Consider the following 23,642-nt stretch of genomic DNA (forward strand, 5'->3'; position numbering starts at 1 on the left):
AAATGTGTGTGTGTGTGTGTGTGTGTGTGTGTGTGTGTGTTTAATGTTCGGATGTTAACGCATTTGGACTCACTGCACAATGCGCGTCTCCCACAGAAGCTGGAATTTCTGCTCCCTTCACTCCCTCGCTCAGGCCACTATGGGCTGTGTGGCTAAGGGGCCAGCAGGATTTGTGTGCAGAATTTGTCTGTCTTCCCACATCCCTTGCTGCCCACTGACCCGTGAGTCCAGTGTCACCCTGAATTCACTTCTGACCTCTCACTTCTGAGGCCAGGAAGTGTCGCAGTGTCCCATCAGGTCTCATTCCTGGGTGACGACGAGTCCTCGCCAGAAATTCTCCAAACAAAAGCTCCACCCGGCCCCTCTTCTGAGCCCTGGAGCCCTTCCCCAACCCGCCGGCTTTTAACACATCAGACAGTGGTAGAGGGGACTGGAGTGATGGTACAGCGGGTAGGGCATTTGCCTTGCACACGGCTGACCTGGGTTCCACTCCCAGCATCGCATATGGTCCCCTGAGTACCACCAGGAGTAATTCCTGAGTGCAGAGCCAGGAGTAACCCCGGAGCATCGCTGGTGTTACCCAAAAAGGAAAACAACAACAACAACAAAAACTCAAAAAAACCAGACGGTGGTAGATTTAGCTTCTTATATTCTGCCCCCTGTATACTTGTTCTGCAGGAATCCTAAGGCAGCACTAACTTACTTCCTAGCAGAAGTGGCACTTTTTGTTCAGAACCAGATGATCGCTCCCAGCGGTGGGTAGAGACAGACTCTCCCGCCTCCCTCCCTCCTGCACTGCGTCTTCTTTCTCCCTCGCCGGGCGCCCACGATCCACGCTGGCCTCCCTGAGGCATTCCGCACTCGTTCTTTCTCGTTACCTTTCTGCCGGCTTTTCTCCCCCGCCTGATGCTTCTGCTCCTGACTCTTGGCTAATAGGATCCATTTTTATTTCATTACTTTGCCTGTCTCCCAAGATGAAGTCAAACAAGAAGTCCCTTCACATGTCCCCTTCATCAGCATACAAGTGCAGCCAGCCCGAGCAAAACACCCAGGACGGGAGGACCAGGGAATAAAGAGCATCTGACTGACTGAGTTACTTTCTCAGACCACTGCCCCCTGCGGGTGGATCCCTGAAACTGCAGGCAGTTCTAACTCATAAATCCTGTTTCTTCCTGTCTGGCACCTGGGATAGGTTACTTTGTAACTAGGAGCAGTAAGAGTTACAAGATGAGTAACAATAGCCCAATAAGACAATTGGAACCGCAAACTGTATGCAAGGCACGTAAGCGGGCCTTCAGCCCTTGAAATATCTAATTGGAACAGAGAGAGAGGCTGGCCACGTCCGGGGGAATCACAGCTGCAGGGAAATGGGGACCCCAGCACAGCGTAGAGCGGGGCATGCAGAGCGGCGACACCAGAAGGTCCCAAAGAAGGGCACAATTCCAGGAGGTAAATGCTGAAGTTTAAAACAAAGCAAAAGAGGAGCAAGAATTTAAAAAACAAAAAACAAAAAACAAAAACCACTGAATTAGGGATCCAGAGTTAAGTACAAGGAGGTAAGGCACGTACTTTACACACGGCTGACTGGGGTTCGATCCCCAGAACCCCATACTGTCCCCCCAAGTCACAGCACGAGTGATCGCCACGTGCAGAGCCAGGAGTGAGCCCTGAGCACTGTATGTGTGGCCCAGACCACCTCCTAAGAAAAGGTTGGATTAGGACTTTGTTGTGCTTAACCGGAAGTTGCCTTATCTTCACGAGAAAAGCCCATTTTATGTTGCTGCTGGGGATGTAAACTGGTCTGGGAGACTTGTATAGAAAAGTCCTAAAAACAAAGAGACTGGAGAGAGTATAGTGGGGAGAGTACAGTGGTGCATTTGCCTTGCACCAAAACAACCTGGGTTAAATCCTCGGCATCCCAAACGGTCCTCAGAGCATCACTAGGAGTGACTCCTGAGCACTGAGCTAAAAGCCCTCAGTACTGCCAGGTGTGGCCCCCACGCCCAAACCAAACCAAAAAGAAACAAAACCCTCAGAACAAAACTCCTTCTGACTCAGCAACATAACACCTCGGTATTCATCTGACGATGTGAAGACACCCGTGCCCCACCTTTATAGCAGCGTTATTCCCGGTCACAGAGACACTGAAAACAATCTAAATAAAGAAACGCCTGATGGAGAAGTACTAGTATAGCTGCCTGACTGACTGCTCAACTATTTAAAAAGGTTAAGTCCTGTCTTGCAAAAGTGTCGGGGGAAACGTGAAGTGACCGTGCTGGCTGACGTCACTCGGACACTGAATGGCAGTGATTTCCAGACGGTCAGTGGCCGATGTGGAACATGGATGATGAGAGCAAATGAGCACAAGGACCACAGCAAAAGTGTTTCTGCGGGGCTGGAGCAATAGCACAGCGGGTAGAGCGTTTGCCTTGCACGCGGCCAACCCGGGTTCAATTCCCAGCATCCCGTATGGTCCCCTGAGCACCGCCAGGAGCAATTCATGAGTGCATGAGTCAGGAACCCCTGTGCATCGCCGGGTGTGACCCAAAAAGAGAAAAAAAAGCAGGAATGCAGGCAAACTTCATCAGCGAACCCCGCCAGTGACACTCTGAAAAAGAATAAATGAGCTCACGAGACACCAGAACCCTGACGTTGGCATCTGTGAAACGTGGCAGCACTCAGAGTGCCCTGCCCTGTGGCTGTGCTGCCTGTGGGGTGGCGTCAGTCTCTCCTGGTGGGTCAAGCCGTGGCAGCAGCCTGGCGATGCCTGGGGCATGCCTCCTGGGGGGTGGGGATGGGGGGGCTCCCCAGATGCAGAGAAACTGGCACCATGCTTTCAATCTAGGCAAACTCACCAGCTAAAAATGGAAACGGGCATCACTATTCTTAGGAACTGATGGATGAGCGGGGATGCAGATGCGTTCATTCAAAATGAGCCCCCAGTGCCAAAGAGAACAAAGGCTCGTTTCGGGGGACCCTCCGGTACTTGCCCTGCTATGGAAACCACCTTGAGTGCAAGGGCTGTGACGGTGAGCAGCTGTGCGGAGCTATGGAATGGGGGTGCACGCACCAGCTGACCGGGGCCGTGTGGTGCTGTGCAATGGGGTACAAGCACTATGTTGGCCCGAGGTCACTCGCTGCTGTGGGACAGGACACACAGAGGCCACAGCCATCACCGCCACTGTGCCTCAGCTGGGAGGGAGGGAGGGGAGTCAGCCTGGACAGGTAAAGGCCCCAGATGTCAGCAGGGGGACAGGGGTGGAGGGGACAGCAGGGGTGATTCAGGACCTGCAGAGGCGGCCGACTGAGAAGGTGGCCGAGGGGGTCGGGGCGAGGCTGATGTTGCTTTTTTTTTTCTTTTTGGGTCACACCCAGCGATGCACAGGGGTTACTCCCTGCTCTGCACTCAGGAATTGCCCCCTGGAGGTGCTCAGGGGACCATATGGGATGCTGGGAATTGAACCCGGGTTGGCCGCGTGCAAGGCAAAAGCCCTACCCACTGTGCTATTGCTCCAGCCCTGTGATGTTGTTGCTTTTAAAACCAGAACCGAAATTTCCTTGGAATTAGGCAGCAAGCGCTGTAAACGGGCAACAGGGCATATGAGCGTGAAACTAGCCCAGGGCCCGGAATACTTGGTCCGGAGACCGGCTTAAGACAAATCACCTCAAATCACCGCCTTTTGGTTTTTTTTTTTTTTCGGGGCAGGGGGGCTTCTTTTCAACCTCACCTGCAGATGCTCAGGGGTTACTCCTGGCTCTGTGCTCAGGAGCTGCTCCTGGTGGTGGTGCTTGGGGGACCCTACGAGATACCGGGAATTAAACCCGGGTCAGCGTCAGGCCAGGCAGGCACCCTCCCAGCTGTCCTATTGCTCCAGCCCCACGTGAGTCCTTCCAGTAGGAAAAACTGGCTGGTGATCGTCACGCTGGAAGAGACACTCACAGGGGCACCTGCGCCTGGTCTTCCCATTAGAGACACACACAGGAAAACATCCCAGAGGAGTCAGACGGTGTGTGGGGCGCTGGCCCACGGCCCCCCGGTCACTCAGGGGCTCTGCACGGGTGAGAAGGAAGCGAGGCTGTGTTGAGTCTCGGGGGTCCTGGGGTGAATCTGGGCGATTCAGGCACCTCAAAGAGAAGCTCAGTGGAAGGAGACTGGCATACATGCTCTCCCCTCGCTTCCCTCAGCAGGGGCGGGGAAGGCTTCGGATCTGCAAGGACTTAAGACAATCACCATTTTCCGGGTCTGATTAAGGAACGGGGATACCCCATTCCAGTTACTCTCTCTGTGACCTGCGCCACGATGTCACGTCTCTGGGCCTGAGTTTCGGCATCTGTGAGATGAGGAGTCCAGTTAGCGGACAGGCTAGGGAGGGAAAGACACAGGGCCCCGGAGAAAACTGCGTTAGGAAGGGTAGGAGTTAGAGCTCGGCGTTGAAACAAGAGCTGCAAAGACTGAATGACAGTCTCGCTGGGAAAGAACAAGACTGTAACTTCACAGGGGTCATGTAGAGTTTCAAGTTATTTTTGACTGAAAATCAGTTTCCCTTCATCTTTTTGTTCACCCAATCTTTACTGTACCGCTAGTATGCACCGCCTCACTTCTGGAGCAGAACCAGTGACGGACCAGGGAGGGGAGGGGAGAGGAGAGAGAGAGAGACAGAGAGACAGAGACAGAGAGACACAGAGTGACAGAGAGTAAGAGCGAGATAGAGTGAGAGTGAGAGAGAGAGCAAGAGACAGTCAGACACAGTCAGAGAGAGCAAGAGCATGAGAATGAGAGACAGACAGACACAAAGACAGAGAGCGAGAGAGAATGAGAATGAGAGCGAGAGCAAAAAAGATAATGAGAGAGCGAGAGACAGAGACAGTGAGAGAGAGAATGAGAGCAAGAGAGAGAAGGGGGGAAGAGAGAGAGGGAGAAGGAGGGAGGGAGAGGGAGAGAGAGAGGGAGTGGGAGGGAGAGAGAGAGGGAGGGAGAGGGAGAGAGGGAGGGAGTGAGAGGCTGACAAGCCAGAGACCACATCAGAGGCCCTTACAAGGTGCTAAATTCCAGTCTCTTGAGGTTTTGATGAACAAAACGCTTCGGTGACGGAACAGAGACCACGATGCTTTGTGTTTGTCTGGGGTCCACACCTGGCCACGCTCAGGGATTATTCCTGGCTCTGTGCTTAGGGATCACACCTGGCAGGGCTAGGGAAATCCTACTGGATGCCAAGGAGCAAGCCCAGGTCGGGCAGGTGCCGGGCACTACCCGTCTGCTATTACTCTGGCCCTCGGAACCAGGATGCTGAGCGACTCAGGCTTGTGAGATAAGAGACCAGCCCCCCGGGCACGCGGGAGCTCGAGGGGTCCGTGTGGAAGCCAGGGACTCAAGGCTCGTCTGAAACGGGCAGGTCTGAAGGACTCCCTGCGATGTCCCATCGGCTAGTGCAATGTCCCATCGGCTACTGCAATGACATTTTAGGTCTTGATGAGAAAAGCTTGGCTAAGAGACATAAACTGAGGATGGGAACATTTGTCTGGGGAGGCTGATCAATACTTAATTCCCCTCCACGGCCATAATGGAAGTAGGAGAGAAGGTTATGTAATTCTATTCCTTCATACACTTGTTTTTCCAGGTCCCCCCCACCGGCTCTGGGGAGGGTGGCAGCACACTTGGGGGTGTCAGGGGCACTGGCAGTGCTGGGGGTCCACCTGGGGCTTCTGGCACGCAAAGCGAGTGCTCCAGAGCACTGAGCCATCTCCCTGCCCCCCCCAGCTCCATTAAGCCCTGTCTGTAGTTAATAACCTACCTGTATGTCCGGAAAATGGGCAATACTTTATTATTTGTATGACTGCAAAACAGATGATATTTTATAGGCCAAGTGTTCTCATCAAGGCAGAAAAGTAATTTCAAAATACACTGGTGGGGCCGGGGAGAGCCAGCACCGCAGGGAAGTGCTCGCCTTGCAGGCAGGCAGCCCAGGTTCAAGTCCTTGAACCCTGGAGTCCCACCGGGGGTGATCTCCAAGAGCAGATTTGGGAGGAAACCCGGGGCAGCACCACAGGTGACCCCCCAAGCACAAACACTGTGCACGATGTGCCGGGTCAGCGTGCCTCATACACGGGGTGCCGGGGATGCACGTTACAGGAAGTGACAGATACGCAGCAAGCGACGTCACGATGGCGGGCGGGGTGAGAGCAGACTGGATTCTGCGCCTGCCGCTGGTCAGCCTCAGCTCGCTGGTGACCAGACAAAGGCGGTGACAGAGTCTACGCCAGATCCAGCGTTCTAAGCAGAGCTGTCCCGGCTTCCGCCTTACAAGCCCATCTGACTTCATCCAGCACCGACCCCCAAATTTAAGTGTTTCATTAGTGGAGAAAAAAATAAGTTTATCTATCAGAGTTCCAACACAGCAGCCGGAACGCAAACCCACAGGCATTAGATTATTAAGAAAAAACCCTCAACCAATCTTGCTAAATGCCAGGCTAAGAACCAAAATCACTGCAAAATAAATACATAAATAAATAAATAAGCTCAAAAGTATCCAGATAATTGAAACATTTTTTTTAATGAGTCACTTATTTTTAAAAGAAATAGCTTAAGATCTAAGAGGTATACTAACATCTGTACAATTTTAGGTGTTTTGGGGTGGTGGTCAGGGCTTACTCCGGCTCAGCGCCCAGGAATCACTCCTGGAGGTACTCGGGGACCATATGGGGTGTTGGGGATCAAACCTGGGTCAGCATCACACAAGGCAAGTGTGTGGGCTCCCCTCTCCCCTCTCGGAGAGCCCAGCAAGCCACCGAGAGTATCTCACCTGCACGGCAGAGCCTGGCAAGCTACCCGTGGCATATTCAATATGCCAAAAACAGTAACAAAAGTCTCACAATGGAGACATTACTGGTGCCCGCTCGAGCAAATCGATGAGGAATGGGATGACAGTAATACAGTGATAGAGTGATGTGTATATATATATATACACATCACTCTATCACTGTATTATATTTTGTTTATGTGTATTATATATAATACACATAAACAAATATATATAAAAATATAAACAAAAAATTAAGTCTTTTTTTATGTAGGCTAACCAACTTCTTAAGTCGTGATTCCAGACACATCACGAGCACCAGAATAAAAAAGCGCATCTCAACTCAGCCAGAGAGGCACAATCGAGTTAAAAATATTTCCGCCCGTGCTCTTTAAGTGGGGACAGAAAAGAATGAAAATCTCCTCCGACAGAGATAAAAATTCAAAAATAAATTATAGCCGTGGACGGAAAAAAACACCAGCTTCAAAGAAAAGCGAGGCCCCTTGTGTGCACCAATAATAAATAAATAATTCCTCCTCCTCTCGGGGCACAAAAGCCGCATTCTCAGCCCGCGGGTCCCCACACGCCCCGGGGTGCCGACAGCGCCCGCCCTTCCCCGCCTCTGCGGCTCTAGCTCTCCCACAGCTCGAAAAATGGGACGGAGAACCCGGTACTTAACTGCTCGCACACTCAGCACCTCGCACGGCGTGGACCCCGCTGGGCTGCCCCCGACAGTCCTCCCTCTGCTTGGGGCTTTCCCGCCAAAACTCAGAAGCTGGGGTAGGACTCGTGTGCAAGTGCTCTCTCTCTCCCCCCCATCCCTGAATGGGAGTCACCTGAAGACCCTCTGTCAGGGCTACTGCGGTCCCAGGTGTGTGGAAGACCAGAAGTGTCTGTCATCTCTGTGCCTGGAGACCTCAGGACGTTCAAGGCTTCACTAGCTCCAGCTGTAAGTTGTAAGCCTGTTTTTTCTGTGGTTGTTTCGGGGCCACACTCGGCGGTGCTCAGGGCTGATTCCTGGCTCTGCACTCAGGGATCACTCCTGGAGGTGCTTTGGGGGGAGCAGAGGGGATGCCGGGGATCGAACCTGGGTCAGCTGCGTGCAAGGTAAGTGCCCTCCCTGCTGTACTGCCTCTCGGGCCCCTTAAATCTTGGTCTTTACATAAATGAATCTGAGCTGGGAGCCTGACCTGGTAGGTGAAAGAAGCCCGTGACATCCTGTGGGCAAACTGGTAACAAAGTTACCTTTCACGGGTTCCATTCCGGGTAACTGCACTTTGGAACCAGGAGGTTTTTCTCCCTTCAGAGCTAAGTCCTGGGGTGTGACCTCTTTGCTTTTTTTTTTTTTTTTTTTGGCTGACTTTTACGGTACTTCTCGGTCACCGAGACAAAGTCTGCCTTTATTCTCTCCGAGACAGAAATTCGAGCAAGCAGGCCAAAAAACTGTGCCATGCGGTGGTGGAGAGAAGAGAAAAAAAAAAAAAGAAAAAGACTTTGTAGCAAGATGACAAAGACAGCAACCACCAGTTTTCCCGGGAAGGAACAGAATAGTGACCCTCACTTGGGAGACTAGATCCTTTCCCCTAAGTTCTCCGAGCCAGAAGTGAGATGGATAGTGGACAGTGGACACCCTCGGGCTGCCCTTGCCCTGGCATTCTGTTTACGCGGGCTCTGGCTGTGTGACTGTCTCTGCCAGGGCTTGTTCATTCAGACAAGCAAGCTGCCTGCCGGTCTGAAACACACGGGAACGTTATGTGTGGTTTTTTTTTTTTTTTTTTGGTTTTTGGGTTACACCCAGCAATGCACAGGGGTTACTCCTGGCTCATGCACTCAGGAATTACTCCTGGTGGTGCTCGGGGGACCATATGGGATGCTGGGACTCGAACCCGGGTCGGCCGCGTGTAAGGCAAACGCCTTACCTGCTGGGCTATCGCTCCAGCCCAGGGAACGTTATGTTTATGAAGTCTTGCTGGCTAATGGGAAGAGAAGGGCTGGAAGTGAGCTCGGCCTGGTTGTACGCAGATCAATCAAAGGGAAGAGAAAGCAACGCCACGCTCGGAGGTGACTCATCTCTCTCCTGAAGATCCCTCAGTGGGAGGGACGTCACTTAGTAAGGGGCTGCCGTCCGACCGGCTGAAGAACCCAAACTCAAAAACAGCTATTAAGAGACTATAAACATGCGCTTCTATTACCCCCACACCCGGCCCCCTGCACTTCAACTGTGGTTCCATTTTGGTCTTAGGCAGGAAAAGGAATTTGGAAAACAGCAATTTGTGACGGCAGGCGAAGCCGAGCTTACTTAACCCTGCCAGACTCTGAGGAATTCTAAGTTTCAGGCACATCCTCGCCTTAAATTGTAGAACTTGCATTTTAAAGTGTAGAGCCTGGCAAGCTACCCGTGGGGTATTTGATATGCCAAAAACAGTAGCAACTGGGGCTGGAGCAATAGCACAGCAGGTAAGGCGTTTGCCTTGCACGCGGCAGACCCAGGTTCGAATCCCAGCATCCTATATGGTCCCCCGAGCACCGCCAGGAGTAATTCCTGAGTGCATGAGCCAGGAGTAACCCCTGTGCATTGCCGGGTGTGACCCCCCCAAAAAAAAATCAAAAACAGTAGCAACAAGTCTCACAATGGAGAGAGATGTTACTGGTGCCCGCTCGAGCAAATCGATGAGCAACAGGATGACAGTGACAGTGACATTTTAAGATGATGAACACACAAAAATAGAACAGTGGCATTCACACAGCCCTAGGGTTCAACTTCTTCTAGAACCGATGTGGCAATTAAGACTTTTCGTTTTGTTTGGGGGCCCACACTTGGCAGTGCTCAGGGCTGACTCCTGGTGGTGCTTGGGGCACCCTATGTGGTGCTGGGGCTTGAACTCGGGTCAGCTGCGTGCAGGGCAAGTGCCCTACCCAGTGCACTACGGCTCCAGCCCGACTCTGGCTGCCTTTAACCCAGACATGGCCGACGGTCTCTCAGATGCCCGACAAAGCCGCCCCGGGCAGCCGCTCGCCCTATCCCTCCCCTCTGGGCGAGACAGCCGAAGTGTCTGGTGCCTTTTACCTCCAGATGCAGCATTTTCCCAGTTTCCCCTGGAATCAAACAAGGGTCCAAGGGGGCGTGGGTTGGGGGGCTGAGGGGGACGGGCAGGACGGCGTGAGGTGGGAAGAGAGGGGAATGTTCTGGAACAGCTGACCTGCTGCTGGTCCTCTACACAGAGGCCTCTCCTGAGAGGAACAGGGAAGTGTCAAAAGTGTGTCTGGGGGGGCTGGAGCGATAGCACAGTGGGTAGGGCATTTGCCTTGCACGCGGCCAACCCGGGTTTGATTCCCAGCATCCCATATGGTCCCCTGAGCACCGCCAGGGGTAATTCCTGAGTGCAGAGCCAGGAGTGACCTCTGTGCATCGCCGGGTGTGACCCAAAAAGCAACAAAACACACAAAAAAAGTGTCTGGGGTCCTTTGGGCTCTGGGGGTCTGTGATACCCGAGGAGGGGGGAGAAGGGAGCCCCACAGCCACCCAGTCCGCATGCTCCCAGGTAAACAGAGGTGACGTCGGTGACAAGTGAGCCAGGTAACTGTCCTGAAAACGCGGGCAGGTGACACGCCGCCACAGAAGGGCTGACCCCTGTCCCCCCGGAAGGCAGCGTGGGGGCAGAGGGCGCTGGCCCGGCAAGAGCCGGCCAGGGTGTTTGGGATTCGGAGCCTCTGCTCCCGCGGGAGGTGACGGGTGACCCAGACATCCCTCCTTCAGGGGGACACACACGACCCCGGCCCGCCTCCGCGTGTCCCCGTGTGATGGCACGGCCCCTCCGCACACACCTCATGATGGCTCCTTTCTGATCTTGTCCCTCTTTCCCGCACAGAGGCGCCTGGGAACTGCTCAGAGTAACCGGTTCTGCAGCCGCCGCCGCCGTCTGGGTCAGGGAAGGATGCCGGCGCGAGCTCCCTGGACCTGACCCAGGCCTGCCGAGGATCGCGGCCCGGCCCGGGGGGCGAGAGGGTGCCGCCCAGGTAGGGCTTCTGTGAGCGCGGTGACAGGAAGCCGGGGGCACGATGCGAGTGGCTGCAGCCCCTTTCTGGTCCTTTCTTTCCCGCCTCTAACAGTTCGCCGGGGTCATGTGCCTGGCGGACGGTGGGAGTCGAGTATATTTACCTGGTTTTAAGTTAAAAATCAGGGTTTGAATACTGAAATGAAAACGTCTGTTTTAAAAGGAAAAAATTACCGTTCTACTCTGTCTCCCTCTCCCTGATAAAGAGAGAGAGAGAGACAGAGAGACAGAGAGAGAGAGACAGAGGAAAGGAGAGAAAGAGGAGAGAGGAAATAGAGAGGAGAGGGGAGAGAGAAAGAGGAAAGGAGAGAGGAGAGAGGAGATAGGAGAGAGAGAAGGGGGAGAGAGAAAGAGAGAGAGGAAAGGAGAGAGGAGAGAGAGAGGAGAGGATAGTAGAAAGAGGAGAAAGAGAGAGAGAGAGAGAGAGAGAGAGAGAGTTAAACTATCCTTAAACTATCCCTAAACTCCTAAACTACCTGGAGTACCTGCATTAAAAACACAACTTTGGGGGCCGGGCTATCATATCAGGTGGCAGAACAGTTGCACGTGCAAGTCCCTGGGTTTGATCCTGGCATTGTGTGCACATCTGTGCGTGTGTACACGTGTGTGCATGTGTGTGTGTATGTGTGTGTGATGGGGGCGGGAGGTCAGGGGAAAAATGGGAGTACAATACCAAACCACAAGAGCCCCTCAATGGTACTAAAGTACCTTCTCTGCCCCCCAGCCCCCATGGTGGGTGCTGGTCTCAGCCCGCTGCCCGGCTGGCCCCTGGCCGTGCCCTCCCTCCCTGCCGACACCCCCCGCAGCCCTGCCAAAGCCCCCCTCATCCCTCCCCCCGCCCCGGCTTCCTCTCCGGAGCCGCAGCAAGCAGGACCCCAAAGCTCTTGTGCACAGGGATTCCTCTTTCCCTCCATCCGTACTTGGTCTTTTGGGCTTCGTCACCCCCTCCCCATGCTTAGGGCTTACTCCCGACTCTGTGCTCCGGGAGTCTGGTAAGGGATGCGGGGGTCGGAACCCGGGTCGGCCTTATGGACGCTCTGACTCTGATCTTCCCGCAGGCCGCCGACCCCAGGATCCCGCCGCGGGGACCATGGCCTCCGTGCGCCTGCAGCTGCTGGCGTTCGCCCTGGCCGTGTCGGGGGCCTGCGGGGTGCTGGCGGCCACGCTGCTGCCCAGCTGGCAGGTGAGTGTGGCGGCGGGCGCCAGCATCCTGTCGGCCGTGGAGCAGCTGCAGGGGCTGTGGATGGACTGCACCTGGTACAGCACGGGCATGTTCAGCTGCGCGCTGCGCGTCTCCACGCTGGCCCTCCCCCTGCACGTGCAGGCGGCGCGGGCCGCCATGGTGCTGGCCTGTGTCCTGGCCGCCCTGGGCATCTGCGCGGCGCCCGTGGGCATGCGCTGCACCCGCCTGGGCGGCGACCGCGAGGACACCAAGCGCCACGCCGCGCTGGCCGCGGGCGCCTGCTTCCTGGGGGCCGGGCTGGCGGGCGCGGTGCCCCCGGTGTGGTACACCCGGGAGATGGTGGCCACCTTCCTGGACCTCACGGTGCCCGAGGGCAACAAGCCGGAGCCCGGGGCGGCCGTCTACGCCGGCTTCGTCTCGGCCCTGCTGCTGCTCGTCGCCGGCTGGGTCTTCTGCGGCTCCGGGGCCAGGAAGCGGCCGGAGGGGAGGCGTCAGCTGCCCAAGCAGCCGCTGGCGCCCGACAAGGCCACCTACCACCTCGAGGACTACGTGTGAGCACCGAGGCCCCGCTGGCCTTCCGCTCACTGCCAGTGAAGGAGACAAGACTACCAAAGCAGGGGCTGGAGCTCTAGCACAGCCGGGAGGGCGCCGGCCTCGCGTGGGGCTGACCGGGTTCCAGCCTGGCATCCCATAGGGTCCCCTGAGCCCCGCCAGGGCGGATTCGGGAGCTGCAGAGCCAGGAGGGAAGCCCTGAGCATCACCGCGGGTGGCCGCCTCCCTCCCCTCCACCCCCCACTCCAAAAAAGAAAAACTTTCTCTACAAAGAACAAAAGGAACTCTGACGGCGGTGAGGTCTCAGGCGCCTCCAAGCTATTACGCATCATCTGCATCTGTCCTGAGACTGTTTTTGCGTTTCTCGTTTTCATGCTGTCACGAAAGGTTTGTCGCTGAGAAAGGTTCCTCTGGCACACAGGACGGCCACTGAGTGTTCTTCCTTTCTTTCTTTTTTCTTTTTTTTTTTTTTTGCTTTTTGGGTCACACCCAGCAATGCACAGGATTACTCCTGGCTCTGCACTCAGGAATTACCCCTGGCCGTGCTCAGGGGACCATATGGGATGCTGGGAATCGAACTTGGGTTGGCCGCATGCAAGGCAAATGCCCTACCCGCTGTGCTATCGCTCCAGCGCCGTGTTCTTCTTTTCCAAGACGACCTGCAGCTCCGGCTCCCGAATGACACTTCACCCAGATCCCGCAGACAATCGGAGTGGCCACATCTGGGAAATGCCTGTCCTGCTGCCACCCTCAAGCCCCGCCTTTCAGCAGGGACAGTGAGCTGCCCGCCCACCCCTGCCCACGGCCGCCTGCCTGGCCCCCTTCCCCGTGCAGTCGAGTATCCACGTCTACTGATGAGAACAATAGTCTAGTGATCATGGACTCGATGCATGAAGAAGAGACACTGACCCTTGTGACCCATCCCTAACTTTCTGGACCTCGGATGCATGGATTCGGCTCAGTGGTGACGATAAAGGTTTGTTTTAAAACACTCCCAACTGCTCCCAACGGCCACGGCCAGAACTCCCCAGATGGAGCCCACTTAGCCAACATTTAAGACTTACATTTAGCCCTCATTAATTAGTATTTGAGTGATAAAGTTATTTTTAAGTTGTCTTTTTCCTCTAGTTCGAGTCATGTTAGTGAAAGCGTTGTTGGTTTTATAATCGAGCTGCTTCATTTAACTGCTGAAAGTAAAAGTAATTTTACAGTACAAAGAATGTATTTTTAAAATATGAGTTAAATTATCTTCTGTAATTCAAATGCCTTTTAAATAAACCAAAAATTGGATTGCTAATGTGCAATGGAAACACTGCAGTTATTCTAGTATTCATTTGATAATTTAACCTCACTACTCACAATATAATATAAAGAAGAGAAAAGACCATTTTTTTGGTTAATAACTCAGGATGTGGGAAGAAAAGTTTTGAGTAAATAATTTTCATTTGTGTGTAAGTCAAGATTAAAGTATTTTATACCTATCTTACTAAGATATATCATCATTTTCTGCAAGAGTGTCATTAACTATTAGCAAAATACCTGAACTGAAAAGGTACTACCCTTCACACGGAAATTAGGAAAGGAATATTTAAAACAGACATATAAGTGATTGAAGGCCGGGGAGAGAGTTCAAGTGGCAGAGCACATGCCCTGCGTGTGACAGGCCCGAGTTTTGATCCATGGCACCACAAGCCCACTTCCCCCTGAATGGCCCCTACATATGCACACATACACACACATATATATACATACATACACACGCATATGCACATACATACACACATACATATATACTTACATATAGACACATAAAAACATGCACATATGACATGCGTATGTGATATACCTGTATATATATGCATAAGTATACATACACACACTGTATAGCAGTGTATCACTGTCGTCCCATTGTTCATCGATTTGCTCGACGGGCACCAGTAATGTCTCCATTATGAGACTTATTATTACTGTTTTGGGATATATCGAATACGCCACGGGTAGCTTGGCAGGCTCTGCCATGCGGGCGAGATACTCTCGGTAGCTTGCCGAGCTGAGAGGGATGGAGGAATTGAACCCGGGTCAGCCACATGCAAGGCAAATGCCCTACCGCTATGTTATGGCTCCAGTCAATTAAGTAGTAATTAAAAAAATATTTTTTGATCTTTTTTGGGTCACACCCAGTGATGCTCAGGGGTTACTCCTGGAGGAGCTTGGTGGACTATAATGGGATGCTGGGGATTGAACCCGGGTTGGCCATGTGCAAGGCAAACACCTTACCCACTGTAATATCACTCTAAGTCCACCAATTAAAAATTTTAACAATTTAGATTCAAGATTCTAAGTGTTTATACCAATAATATATAAACACATTGTATATACATATTAAAAGCATTAAAATATATAAAACATTTATGTATAAACACTGTATATACATCACTGTATCACTGTCATCCCGTTGCTCATCGATTTGTTCAAGCGGGCACCAGTAATGTCTCCATCGTGAGACTTGTTGTTTCTGTTTTTGGCATATCATATACGCCATGTTAGTTTGCCAGGCTCTGCCGTGTGGGCGAGATACTCTCAGTAGCTTGCTGTGCTCTCCCAGAGGGGCGGAGGAATCGAACCTGGGTCAGCTGCAGCAAGGCAAACGCCCTACGCGCTGTGCTATTGCTCCAGCCCTGTACATACATATTAAAAGCATTAAACACACACACACACACACACACGTAGCATATACAGCCCCACTGAGTTTCCTTTCATGCCAGTGAACGAGAGGGCTGCTCTGTCAACGCTCTGCTCCTTCTCAGTTACCTTAAGCACCTCCCAGTTTTATCTGCCCCCCCCCTCCTCTAACGGCCCTCTGTAGCTCTGTAGCTACTTTCAAAGGTGAACCTTCATTTGACTTGGCTCTGGGGCATTTTCTTCCTGAATAGACACGGGAGTGTTTTCTAAGCAGTCATTCAGTATGAAACAACAGTGGGACTCTATCCGGCCAGTTCACGGTCAGGGGTCCATGGTCAGGGGTCAGGGGTCTGGACCCTGCCAGAATTTGCATCTCCTGCTTTATTCCACCGAGAGCCCCCTCCCCCACCCAGCCCTGTCCCCCCAGGTCAGCACTCCTGATGTTGTGAGTCTGCCCCGCCCTGCACTCTGGGCGACTGTTCTCTCAAGCCAATTATTAGTTTAAGATGAGCCGCTCCGACTCAAGGCAAGGCACCTCTGCAGCCCTGGCACTCTCAGTGACCTCAGTGGTGGTGAGTGCTGGCCACGGCCGGCGTGCCAGACCCCGCTCCATCCTGGGCACCCATGGCTGATTTCAACCCGGAGCCGCACCGGAAGGTGGAGCTTACGGGATTCACGAGCAGCAGTGGCTCGTGACGGGAAGCGGTGCTGGGCTGCGCCAGGGAGGGATGCTGTCTGCACTCCGTGCAAGTCCAGGGCACTGCAAGCCACCGGCGAGCAACGGGACTGCTTGAGAGGAAGATCCCCAGAGGGACGTGGGAAGGAAGGAGGAACGGAGGCGACACACACAGGAGCCAGGCGCCCCAGGCCCACTGCAGCCAGCACCACCCTCGTGGTTTGTTCGGGTGGGGAAAGGTGCTCGGGGGCTATGTCCAGTGTCTGTGCTCGGGAGCCATCTCCCCCAGTGGTGCTCACGGCCTTCGGGTAGTGCTGGGGATGGAACTGGGGTCAGCCACGCGCCAGGCAAGCGTCTTGACCCCGTGGACGCTGTCTCTGTGGCCCATGGTTTTCTCACGGCAGAGGGTATACAGCAAGACCTGGACATGCTTGTGGTCATCACGGCTGGGGGGTGGGTGGTCTGGAATCTCACGGCCGGAGCTCGGGGGAGCTGGGCAATGGCCTGCAGGCACCACCTGTGATGGTCTGGTCAGAGGCCCGGAAGCCCGAGGCAGGGAAATGTTAGACTGATTATTGGAACACACTTCATCACTCACTGTTCTCTGATCTTTTTTCCGTTGTTGTTGTTTAAAAAAAGCTCAGACAGGGCCAGGGATGTTCTGACACTAAGCTCCCCAGAGCAAATGGCTGACAGGTGTGAGAGGCGCTGAGTCTGAGCCCTGACACAGAGAGAAAAAAGAAACCCAACAAATCATACGCGCAAGGGCTAGAGTGACAGCACAGCGGGTAGGGCATTTGCCTTGCACGCGGCCAACCCGGGTTCGATTCCCAGCATCCCATATGGTCCCCTGAGCACTGCCAGGGGTAATTCCTGAGTGCAGAGCCAGGTGTAACCCAAAAAGAAAAAAAAATCATAGGCACAAGATGACCAAAGCATCAGAAGCAGATCTGTGAAATGTTTATTTGTTCAGCTAGGAATGGGATTGAAGAATTTAGTAACTTTCGAAAAAAAAAAAAGACTTAACTAAGTATATGAATGAGCACACCCAAAAAACAAGGTTATTCATGGAAGGCTATTCTTGTGACTGGTAGAGTAAGTGCTAATGCCACAGTGAGAGGAAAACAGAAAATCCGGTTTCTAAACGGAAATCTCCATACGACAAACTCTAGCAGCGTAAGTGGGGGGAGGGGGGCCACTTAGAGGCAGAAGTTGAACGAGAGTCTGATGAGAGTGGGGTCAACGCGTCAGGATACCCACCAGCCCTGCCTCAAGGCTTGGTGAAACTGTGTACCAGACCCGGGAACAGGAGGCCAGCGGACTCCAGCACGAGAAAGGAGCCCTTCCCGTTTCATCCGAGTGAATTTCTCCCTCTGTGAATCAGCGTTTGGTCTGAGCCACTGACACCGGGTTTTATTAACCCTCCCCTGAGCACCGAGAGATGAGCGCCCGCCCTCCCTTCCCCCTCGGGCTCTCTCCTCGGCACTTAGCATAGCTCACCGTCTGCTGTAGTGATCTGTGTTATTTATGACTCTTCTGTGTTTCAGACAGAGCAGCCAGAGGGACAGTCTTGTGGTTACTTTACCATCTTTGAAGAAACTTTCCCCTGCCTTCCTTAAGTGCGTGCTTTTAAAAACTCCACGCACAGACCCACCAGTCAGATCTTCGCTGGCTCTCCTCGGGGTATTCTGATCTACCCTAATATGGTAAAAACTACTTGAAGCAGCAGAGAAATTCTTTCAGGAATAAAATGTAAGCATCTGATTCTTTGCTTTCCTTCAGTGTAACGTTTCCCCTTTTCCCATCCTGAAAACGGCTTTCCCAGATCGCAAATAAGACCCCCCACCCCCCATCCCCGGGTGCTGTATCTGCAAGATGATGAAAAGCATGTCAAGAAAAATCGCTACCAATAGGTTTAATTTGGCAGAAACGATCATCCCTAAATACAAAGAGAACCAAAGATACAGCCAGCTTTTATCTGAACAACAGAGGCCTTCGTTAGTCCCCAGGGAAAAGCGCGTGAATGCCAGACAAAAATGCCAGACGGAAGTGTGGAGCAAGAAAGAATTCCGAGTGGCCACTTGGCCTTCCCCATCACACGGGCCTGCTCTGGAGCACAGCGTCCCCGGAAGCACAAGCGGGGTCGATCTGAGGCTGATCCATTCTCCCCGCTCGAGTCACCACGTTGTCCCCAGGACCCAAGGAGGATCTATTCCTTTGGGGAAGATGGTACCGACCCTACCCTTGAGATACCCCGCAGTTCTGGAGAGAAGCGGTACAGAGCGACCGGCCCGGGCTTGATTCAGGACCCGCCGGCGGATGTGCTACATACAGGCAGAGACGGCCAAGGCGCAGCTCGCCAGGGTGGGCAAGGAGGTGGAGAGAGGGAGCCGGGGCGGCCGTGGCGAACGGGGGTCAGCTCATCAGCTGGCCCTCACTGTGTCAACACTGGCCTGTGGTGAAGGCGGCTCTCGGGACAAGGTGGGGGAGGAGAAGCACTGATGCCACAGCCAGAGGGGTGCAAAGCCAGGAGCCACTGCGGGCTGGGAAGGCCACATCTCATGGGGCTTCTGCTCTTCCACACCCCAATTCTGCAAGCCCACCGCTTCCCACTCACGGGGAGCCCGACAGATACGCCAGGAAGCAAGAGGCGCGTTTTCTTATCTGATTTTAAAGGAGGGGAGAGGGGGGCGCGCTCACACTAGGAAATGCTCAGGGGTTACTCCTGGCTCTGCACTAAGGGAAAGGGATCGCTCCTGGCGGTGCTCAGGGAACCCTATGGGATGCCGGGGATCGAACTTAGGTCGGCTGCATGCGAGGCGAGTGAAGAGGCGAGTTTTCACAGTACAAGGCCAGCAGGGGCTGTGACCCGGCACACCACAGGGCCTGGATTCTAAAGTGTGGCTCGGAGACGGTGTTTCTGCAGGGAGCACACAGCTGCCGAAGCCAAGCTGTACCCGCGGGGCTATTTTTCCACAGATAATTATCACAAGTAACATTGCCAAAGGGAAATGGGGGGAATCTGAATAAATAAACTCTACGTAGCGGTCTCTACCAGAAGCGACAAGGCTCATGGTGTCTGCAGTACAGCTTATGCTCTGGGCTGGGAGAGTGCTCAGAAGGAGAAGGGTGCGTGTGTGCAAACAGCACCAACACACCACCAGGTCGACTCGGACAAACCAGACATTTGGTGATTCTGAGGAGGAGACAGAGTAATAAAGCTCCTGTCGAAATTTCTAGGCTCTTGAACAGGAACAAGAGAGAAAGGGCCCGGGATAGTCTGTATACAAATGACGGTCAGGGGACAGGGCCACAGGGCGGCGGACAGGGTGTTGGTCTTGTGCCACGGGGCCAAACTGGGTTTGAGCCCCAGTATCCCAGATGACCTTCCGAGCACTGCTAAGGAGTAATTCCTGAGTGCAGGGCAGGAATAACCCCTGAGCATCACTGGGTGAGGCATCCCCCCCCCCGCCAGATAAAAAGATCAGACCCTAGAGACTTAGAGATCCAAATTTTAGGTGACACGCCGTTCCTACAACACAGGCCACCGCTGAGATCCCACCGCTAGGATGCAGAACAGGCCGCACTCACCTCTGGCTTGGGCACGAAGGCCCGGCCTGGAATGGTCAGGAGGTGCTGGACGTGGCAGAGGTACTGGGCCATCACGGACAGGCGGCTCCGCTGCTTGCTGCCGGTGCTGGCTACGAGTCTCTGGAGGGGGACAGTGAGGAGGGGGAGTGTCAGCAGAGAACGCTCCCGTCTCATGGAGCTGAGCCCACTCTGCACGCTGGGACCACGGGCCGCAAGGGGGCAGAGTCAGGAACGTCCCCGCCCAACATCAACGCAGGCACCTAAGAACCGGGGGCTGCATCGGATGCGACATGATCAAAAATCCCAAGAAACCAACCGCCCCTGGCACTGGGATCTTCAAACCACTGCTATATTCTGCAGAAGGAAGTCCTATGTGATAAATACATACTGGCTTATGCACTAGCTAGTGTGTGTGTGTGTGTATGTGTGTGTGTGTAGCATGTATATACCTCATCACTGTCACTGTCATCCCGTTGCCCATTAATTTGCTCAAGCAGGCACCAGTAACGTCTCCATCTTGAGACTTGTTACTGTTTTTGGCATATCAAATATGCCACGGGTAGCTTGCCAGGCTCTGCCGTGCAGGTGGGATACTTTCAGTAGCATGCCGGGCTCTCCGAGAGGGGCAGAGGAATCAAACCCAGGTTGGCCGTATGCAAGGCAAATGCCCTACCGCTGTGCTATTGCTCCATACCTCATATGTATAGTATATATATAGTATGTATCACTGTCACTGTCATCCCATTGCTCATCGATTTGTTCAAGCGGGCACCAGTAACGTCTCTCATTGAGAGACTTATGTTACTGTTTTTGGCATATCCAATACACACGGGTAGCTTGCCAGGCTCTGCCATGCGGGTGGGATACTCTCAGTAGCTTGCCGGGCTCTCCGTAAGGGGCAGACGACTCGAACTCGGGTCAGCTGTATGAAAGGCAAACACCCAACTGCTATGCTATCACTCTAGCCCCATAGTATGTATGTAATATATATATATGTATATATATATATATATATATGTAATACATATATAAGTAAGTATAACTGTTGAGGCAGATCTAAAAGTATATTTCAAAAAAAGAAAACTTTAAATTCCATTAAGTTGTACATAAAAAAGCAAAGAGTTGATAACAGGACGGGCTGGAGAGAGACTACAGTGTGTCGGGCGCTTGCCTTGCACGGGGCCCACCTGGTTTCGATCCCCAGCACCCCACGTGGTTCCCTGAGCGCAAAGCCAGGAGCAAGTCCTGAGCACCCTGAAGTGTTTCCCCAAAACGAAACAAACAGGCAAGACATCAGTCAGGACAGGGGCCCGGGAGACGACCCCAGCGTGGGGGCACGTGCTGTGTGTGTGGTCTGAGCGTGGGAGAAACCTGGGTTGTCTCGGGAGCACTGCAGGGTCCTGGGCACCACCAGGAGGGACCCCCTTGGCACCCCACCTGGACTAACACACCAGATGGGATCCAAGGGAAAAAAACAACAACAGAGTCCGAGTGAGTGCATGCCACCGAGCCTGCTGGCACCGCTCGGCCCCGGGTCTGCCAAGCGTTCCCTGTGCCATAGGCTCTCCCCGGCCACCCACGAGGGGTGCGTGCCTTCTTTAACTCTTTCTTTCCTCTCTTTGGCTTCTCCCAGCCCCCTCCCCGAGAAAAAAGAAATAAAGCAATGAAGAGTTGGGATATTTCGGAGCAGTGTGAGTGCGGACGGGGTGGGGTCTGTACGCAGAAGGCAGGCAGGCTAGGACACCCCTGGTCCTCATCCCGGGAAAGGAGGGGCCGGCCAGCAGGTGCCGTGGGAAGGAAAGCAGGCTCCCCTCTTGGAGCACAGCCTGAACCCGATCCCAGGGGAGCTTCCTCACTGAGAAGCGAGACTTGGGCTCTTCTCTGTGAATCTCTAAGAGTCTTGCAGCAGGGAAGGCTCCTGGGAGAAGCAGAGACGGACACCAGAAGGACATGCACAGCTCTGCTCAAAGGCAACGATTCTGGGCCAAGAGGGAGCACTGGGCATGAGCACTGGGCCTGCACACAGTGGAGACGGGCTGGGTTCTCAGCAAGACACACCGACCCTCGGGAGCCGCAGGTGCTGCCTGGAGGGGTCCATGCATCGACAGGTATGGCCCTAGAGGGCCAGGGACCTCCAAGGTGGCCCTGGTAACCCCCAGTGCTGAGGCCCCAAGTATCGCCACCCCCCGAGCACAGAGCAGGGAACAGCCCCTGACAACACTGCGGGTAGCCCCCAACTGGTCCCTGTCTCTCCCAGAAAAAGGTTTTAAAATGTGTTTTTTGGGGTTTGTTTGTTTGTTTGTTTTCTGGTCCATACCCAGAGTTGCTCACAGGTTACTCTCCGGGCTCTGCACCCAGGAATTCCTCCTGGCCGTGTTCGGGGGACCAAATGGGATGCTGGGGATTGAACCCCAGTTGGCTACGTGCAAGGCAAATGCCCGACCTGCTGTACTAATACTCCGGCTCCAAAATGGGTTTTAATTTGAAATGCTGAGTTCCATGGGCAAAGTTAGTTGGAGATTTGTGCTCCGATCTGCTTCGGAAGTCACAGCCGCTCCTCATCTCATCCTTAACCGAGCATTTACAACTGTTACTACTTGTTCTTATCTGCAGTGGGACAAACGGGATTGCCGGGAAGCAAATTCAAAACAAGTATAGAATTGCAGCTAAGAAAATATAACAAAATTAATGGACCTCCTCACAAAACTGACAAGTATACACGGTTCCTGAGCAAATACCCAAACACAAGGATAAAAAGAAAAGCCAAGCAGAAGTACAGCTTCAAATTAAGGAATAAATTTATGGCTCACATGGCCAAAGATATTTTCTATCTCTTCAAGAAAAAGAAGCTAAATTTTACCACTATCTAAAATTCAAAAATTCAAAATGCATCATGCACAATGGCACAATTCCGAGCAGAGCTTTAAGTCTACCGTAGCAGAGACACAAAATCAGAAAATGAATCAAAAGAAATAACCACGTTTAAAGTATCATTTCATTCCTGATTTTCCGGCATGATTTTACTTATACTTGAAAGGTCTGTTTCCGCTGGTGAATTAAAAAAGAATATAAAGAATCACTTTATCCAAAAAACCATCAGTGAGATGTGGAAGGTTAGCTAATTCGATAAAAGACACATTCAAGTCTTTTTTTATGCCAGAGTGCCAGACAGCCATCTTGCCAGGGGACAGAATGTCCTGATCTATCCAGGTTTTGTCAGAAATGCCCAGAATATGGAGGTGAAAACAGCAATAATAGATTTTAATTGAGAAGAAAGAAGCACACCTCTCCCTAACATAAAAAATTAAATAAGGGTGGGACTGGAGCGATAGCACAGCGGGTAGGGCGTTTGCCTTGCACGTAGCCGACCCAGGTTCGAATTCCAGCATACCATATGGTCCCCTGAGCACCACCAGGGGTGATTCCTGAGTGCATGAGCCAGGAGTGACCCCTGTGCATCGTCGGGTGTGACCCAAAAAGAAAAAAAAAAAATTAAATAAGGGGCCAGAGTGATTATACGGTGGGGTTGGGCATTTGCCAGACATATGGCTGACCTGGGCTCCATCGCCAATCCCCAGCATCCCAGATGGTCCCCTGAGCACTGCCAGGAGTAATTCCTGAATACAGAACCAGGAGTAACCCCTGAGCATCGCCAAGTATGACCCAAAAAGCCAAAAATAAAATTAATTAATTAATTAATTAATTAATTAGTTAATAGGGGCTAGAGCCATAGTACAGAGGGGATGGCATTTGCCTTGCACAAGATGATCTCGGTTGGATCCCCAGCATCCCATATGGTCCCCCAAGCACCAGCAGGAGTGATTGTGTAAATCCTGAGCCAGGAGTAATTGTGGCACACAAAACAAGCCAAACCAAAACAACAACAAAAAATATGTAAGTAAAATCAATCCCCAGGGGCCTGGGCAATAGCATAATGGGTGGTGAGTTTGCTTTGCCTCTGGCCGACCCGGTTCAAGCCCCTACATCCCACATGGTCCCCTGAGCCAGAAGCGAGTCCTGAGCAATGCTGAGTGTGCCCTCAAAACAAATTCAACACAAAATGAAAAAAAAATACAATTAAGCCCAAACCCAGTAAGTTCTCTGCA

General features: G+C 52.9%; 2 protein-coding genes across 4 annotated transcripts in view; one reads left to right on the plus strand and one right to left on the minus strand.

The window, feature by feature from the left end:
• TFB1M (transcription factor B1, mitochondrial) overlaps nt 1-23,642 on the minus strand; it is a 54,679-nt gene that overhangs the window by 4,448 nt on the left and 26,589 nt on the right. For 2 of the 3 annotated variants that reach the window (XM_004601097.2, XM_055135077.1), the window contains exon 5: nt 19,537-19,656. The exons of the other annotated variant lie outside the window; for it this stretch is intronic. In XM_004601097.2, coding sequence (XP_004601154.2) covers nt 19,537-19,656 — 120 coding nt within the window. The remainder of the gene's footprint in view (nt 1-19,536; nt 19,657-23,642) is intronic. 3 annotated transcript variants of the gene reach the window in all.
• On the plus strand, nt 7,397-13,384 carry CLDN20 (claudin 20). Its single transcript, XM_055135078.1, has 3 exons — nt 7,397-7,746; nt 10,667-10,814; nt 11,911-13,384. Exon 3 carries the CDS (start codon nt 11,943-11,945, stop codon nt 12,588-12,590), a length of 648 nt encoding a protein of 215 aa, XP_054991053.1. The 5' UTR covers nt 7,397-7,746; nt 10,667-10,814; nt 11,911-11,942; the 3' UTR covers nt 12,591-13,384.

Source organism: Sorex araneus, chromosome 4 (assembly GCF_027595985.1).
Source record: "Sorex araneus isolate mSorAra2 chromosome 4, mSorAra2.pri, whole genome shotgun sequence".
NCBI classification, from domain to species: Eukaryota; Metazoa; Chordata; class Mammalia; order Eulipotyphla; family Soricidae; genus Sorex; species Sorex araneus.

Bases quoted from the DNA above. Each gene is read 5' to 3' on its own strand.
- CLDN20 (XM_055135078.1), top strand. From the start codon at position 11,943: ATGGCCTCCGTGCGCCTGCAGCTGCTGGCGTTCGCCCTGGCCGTGTCG.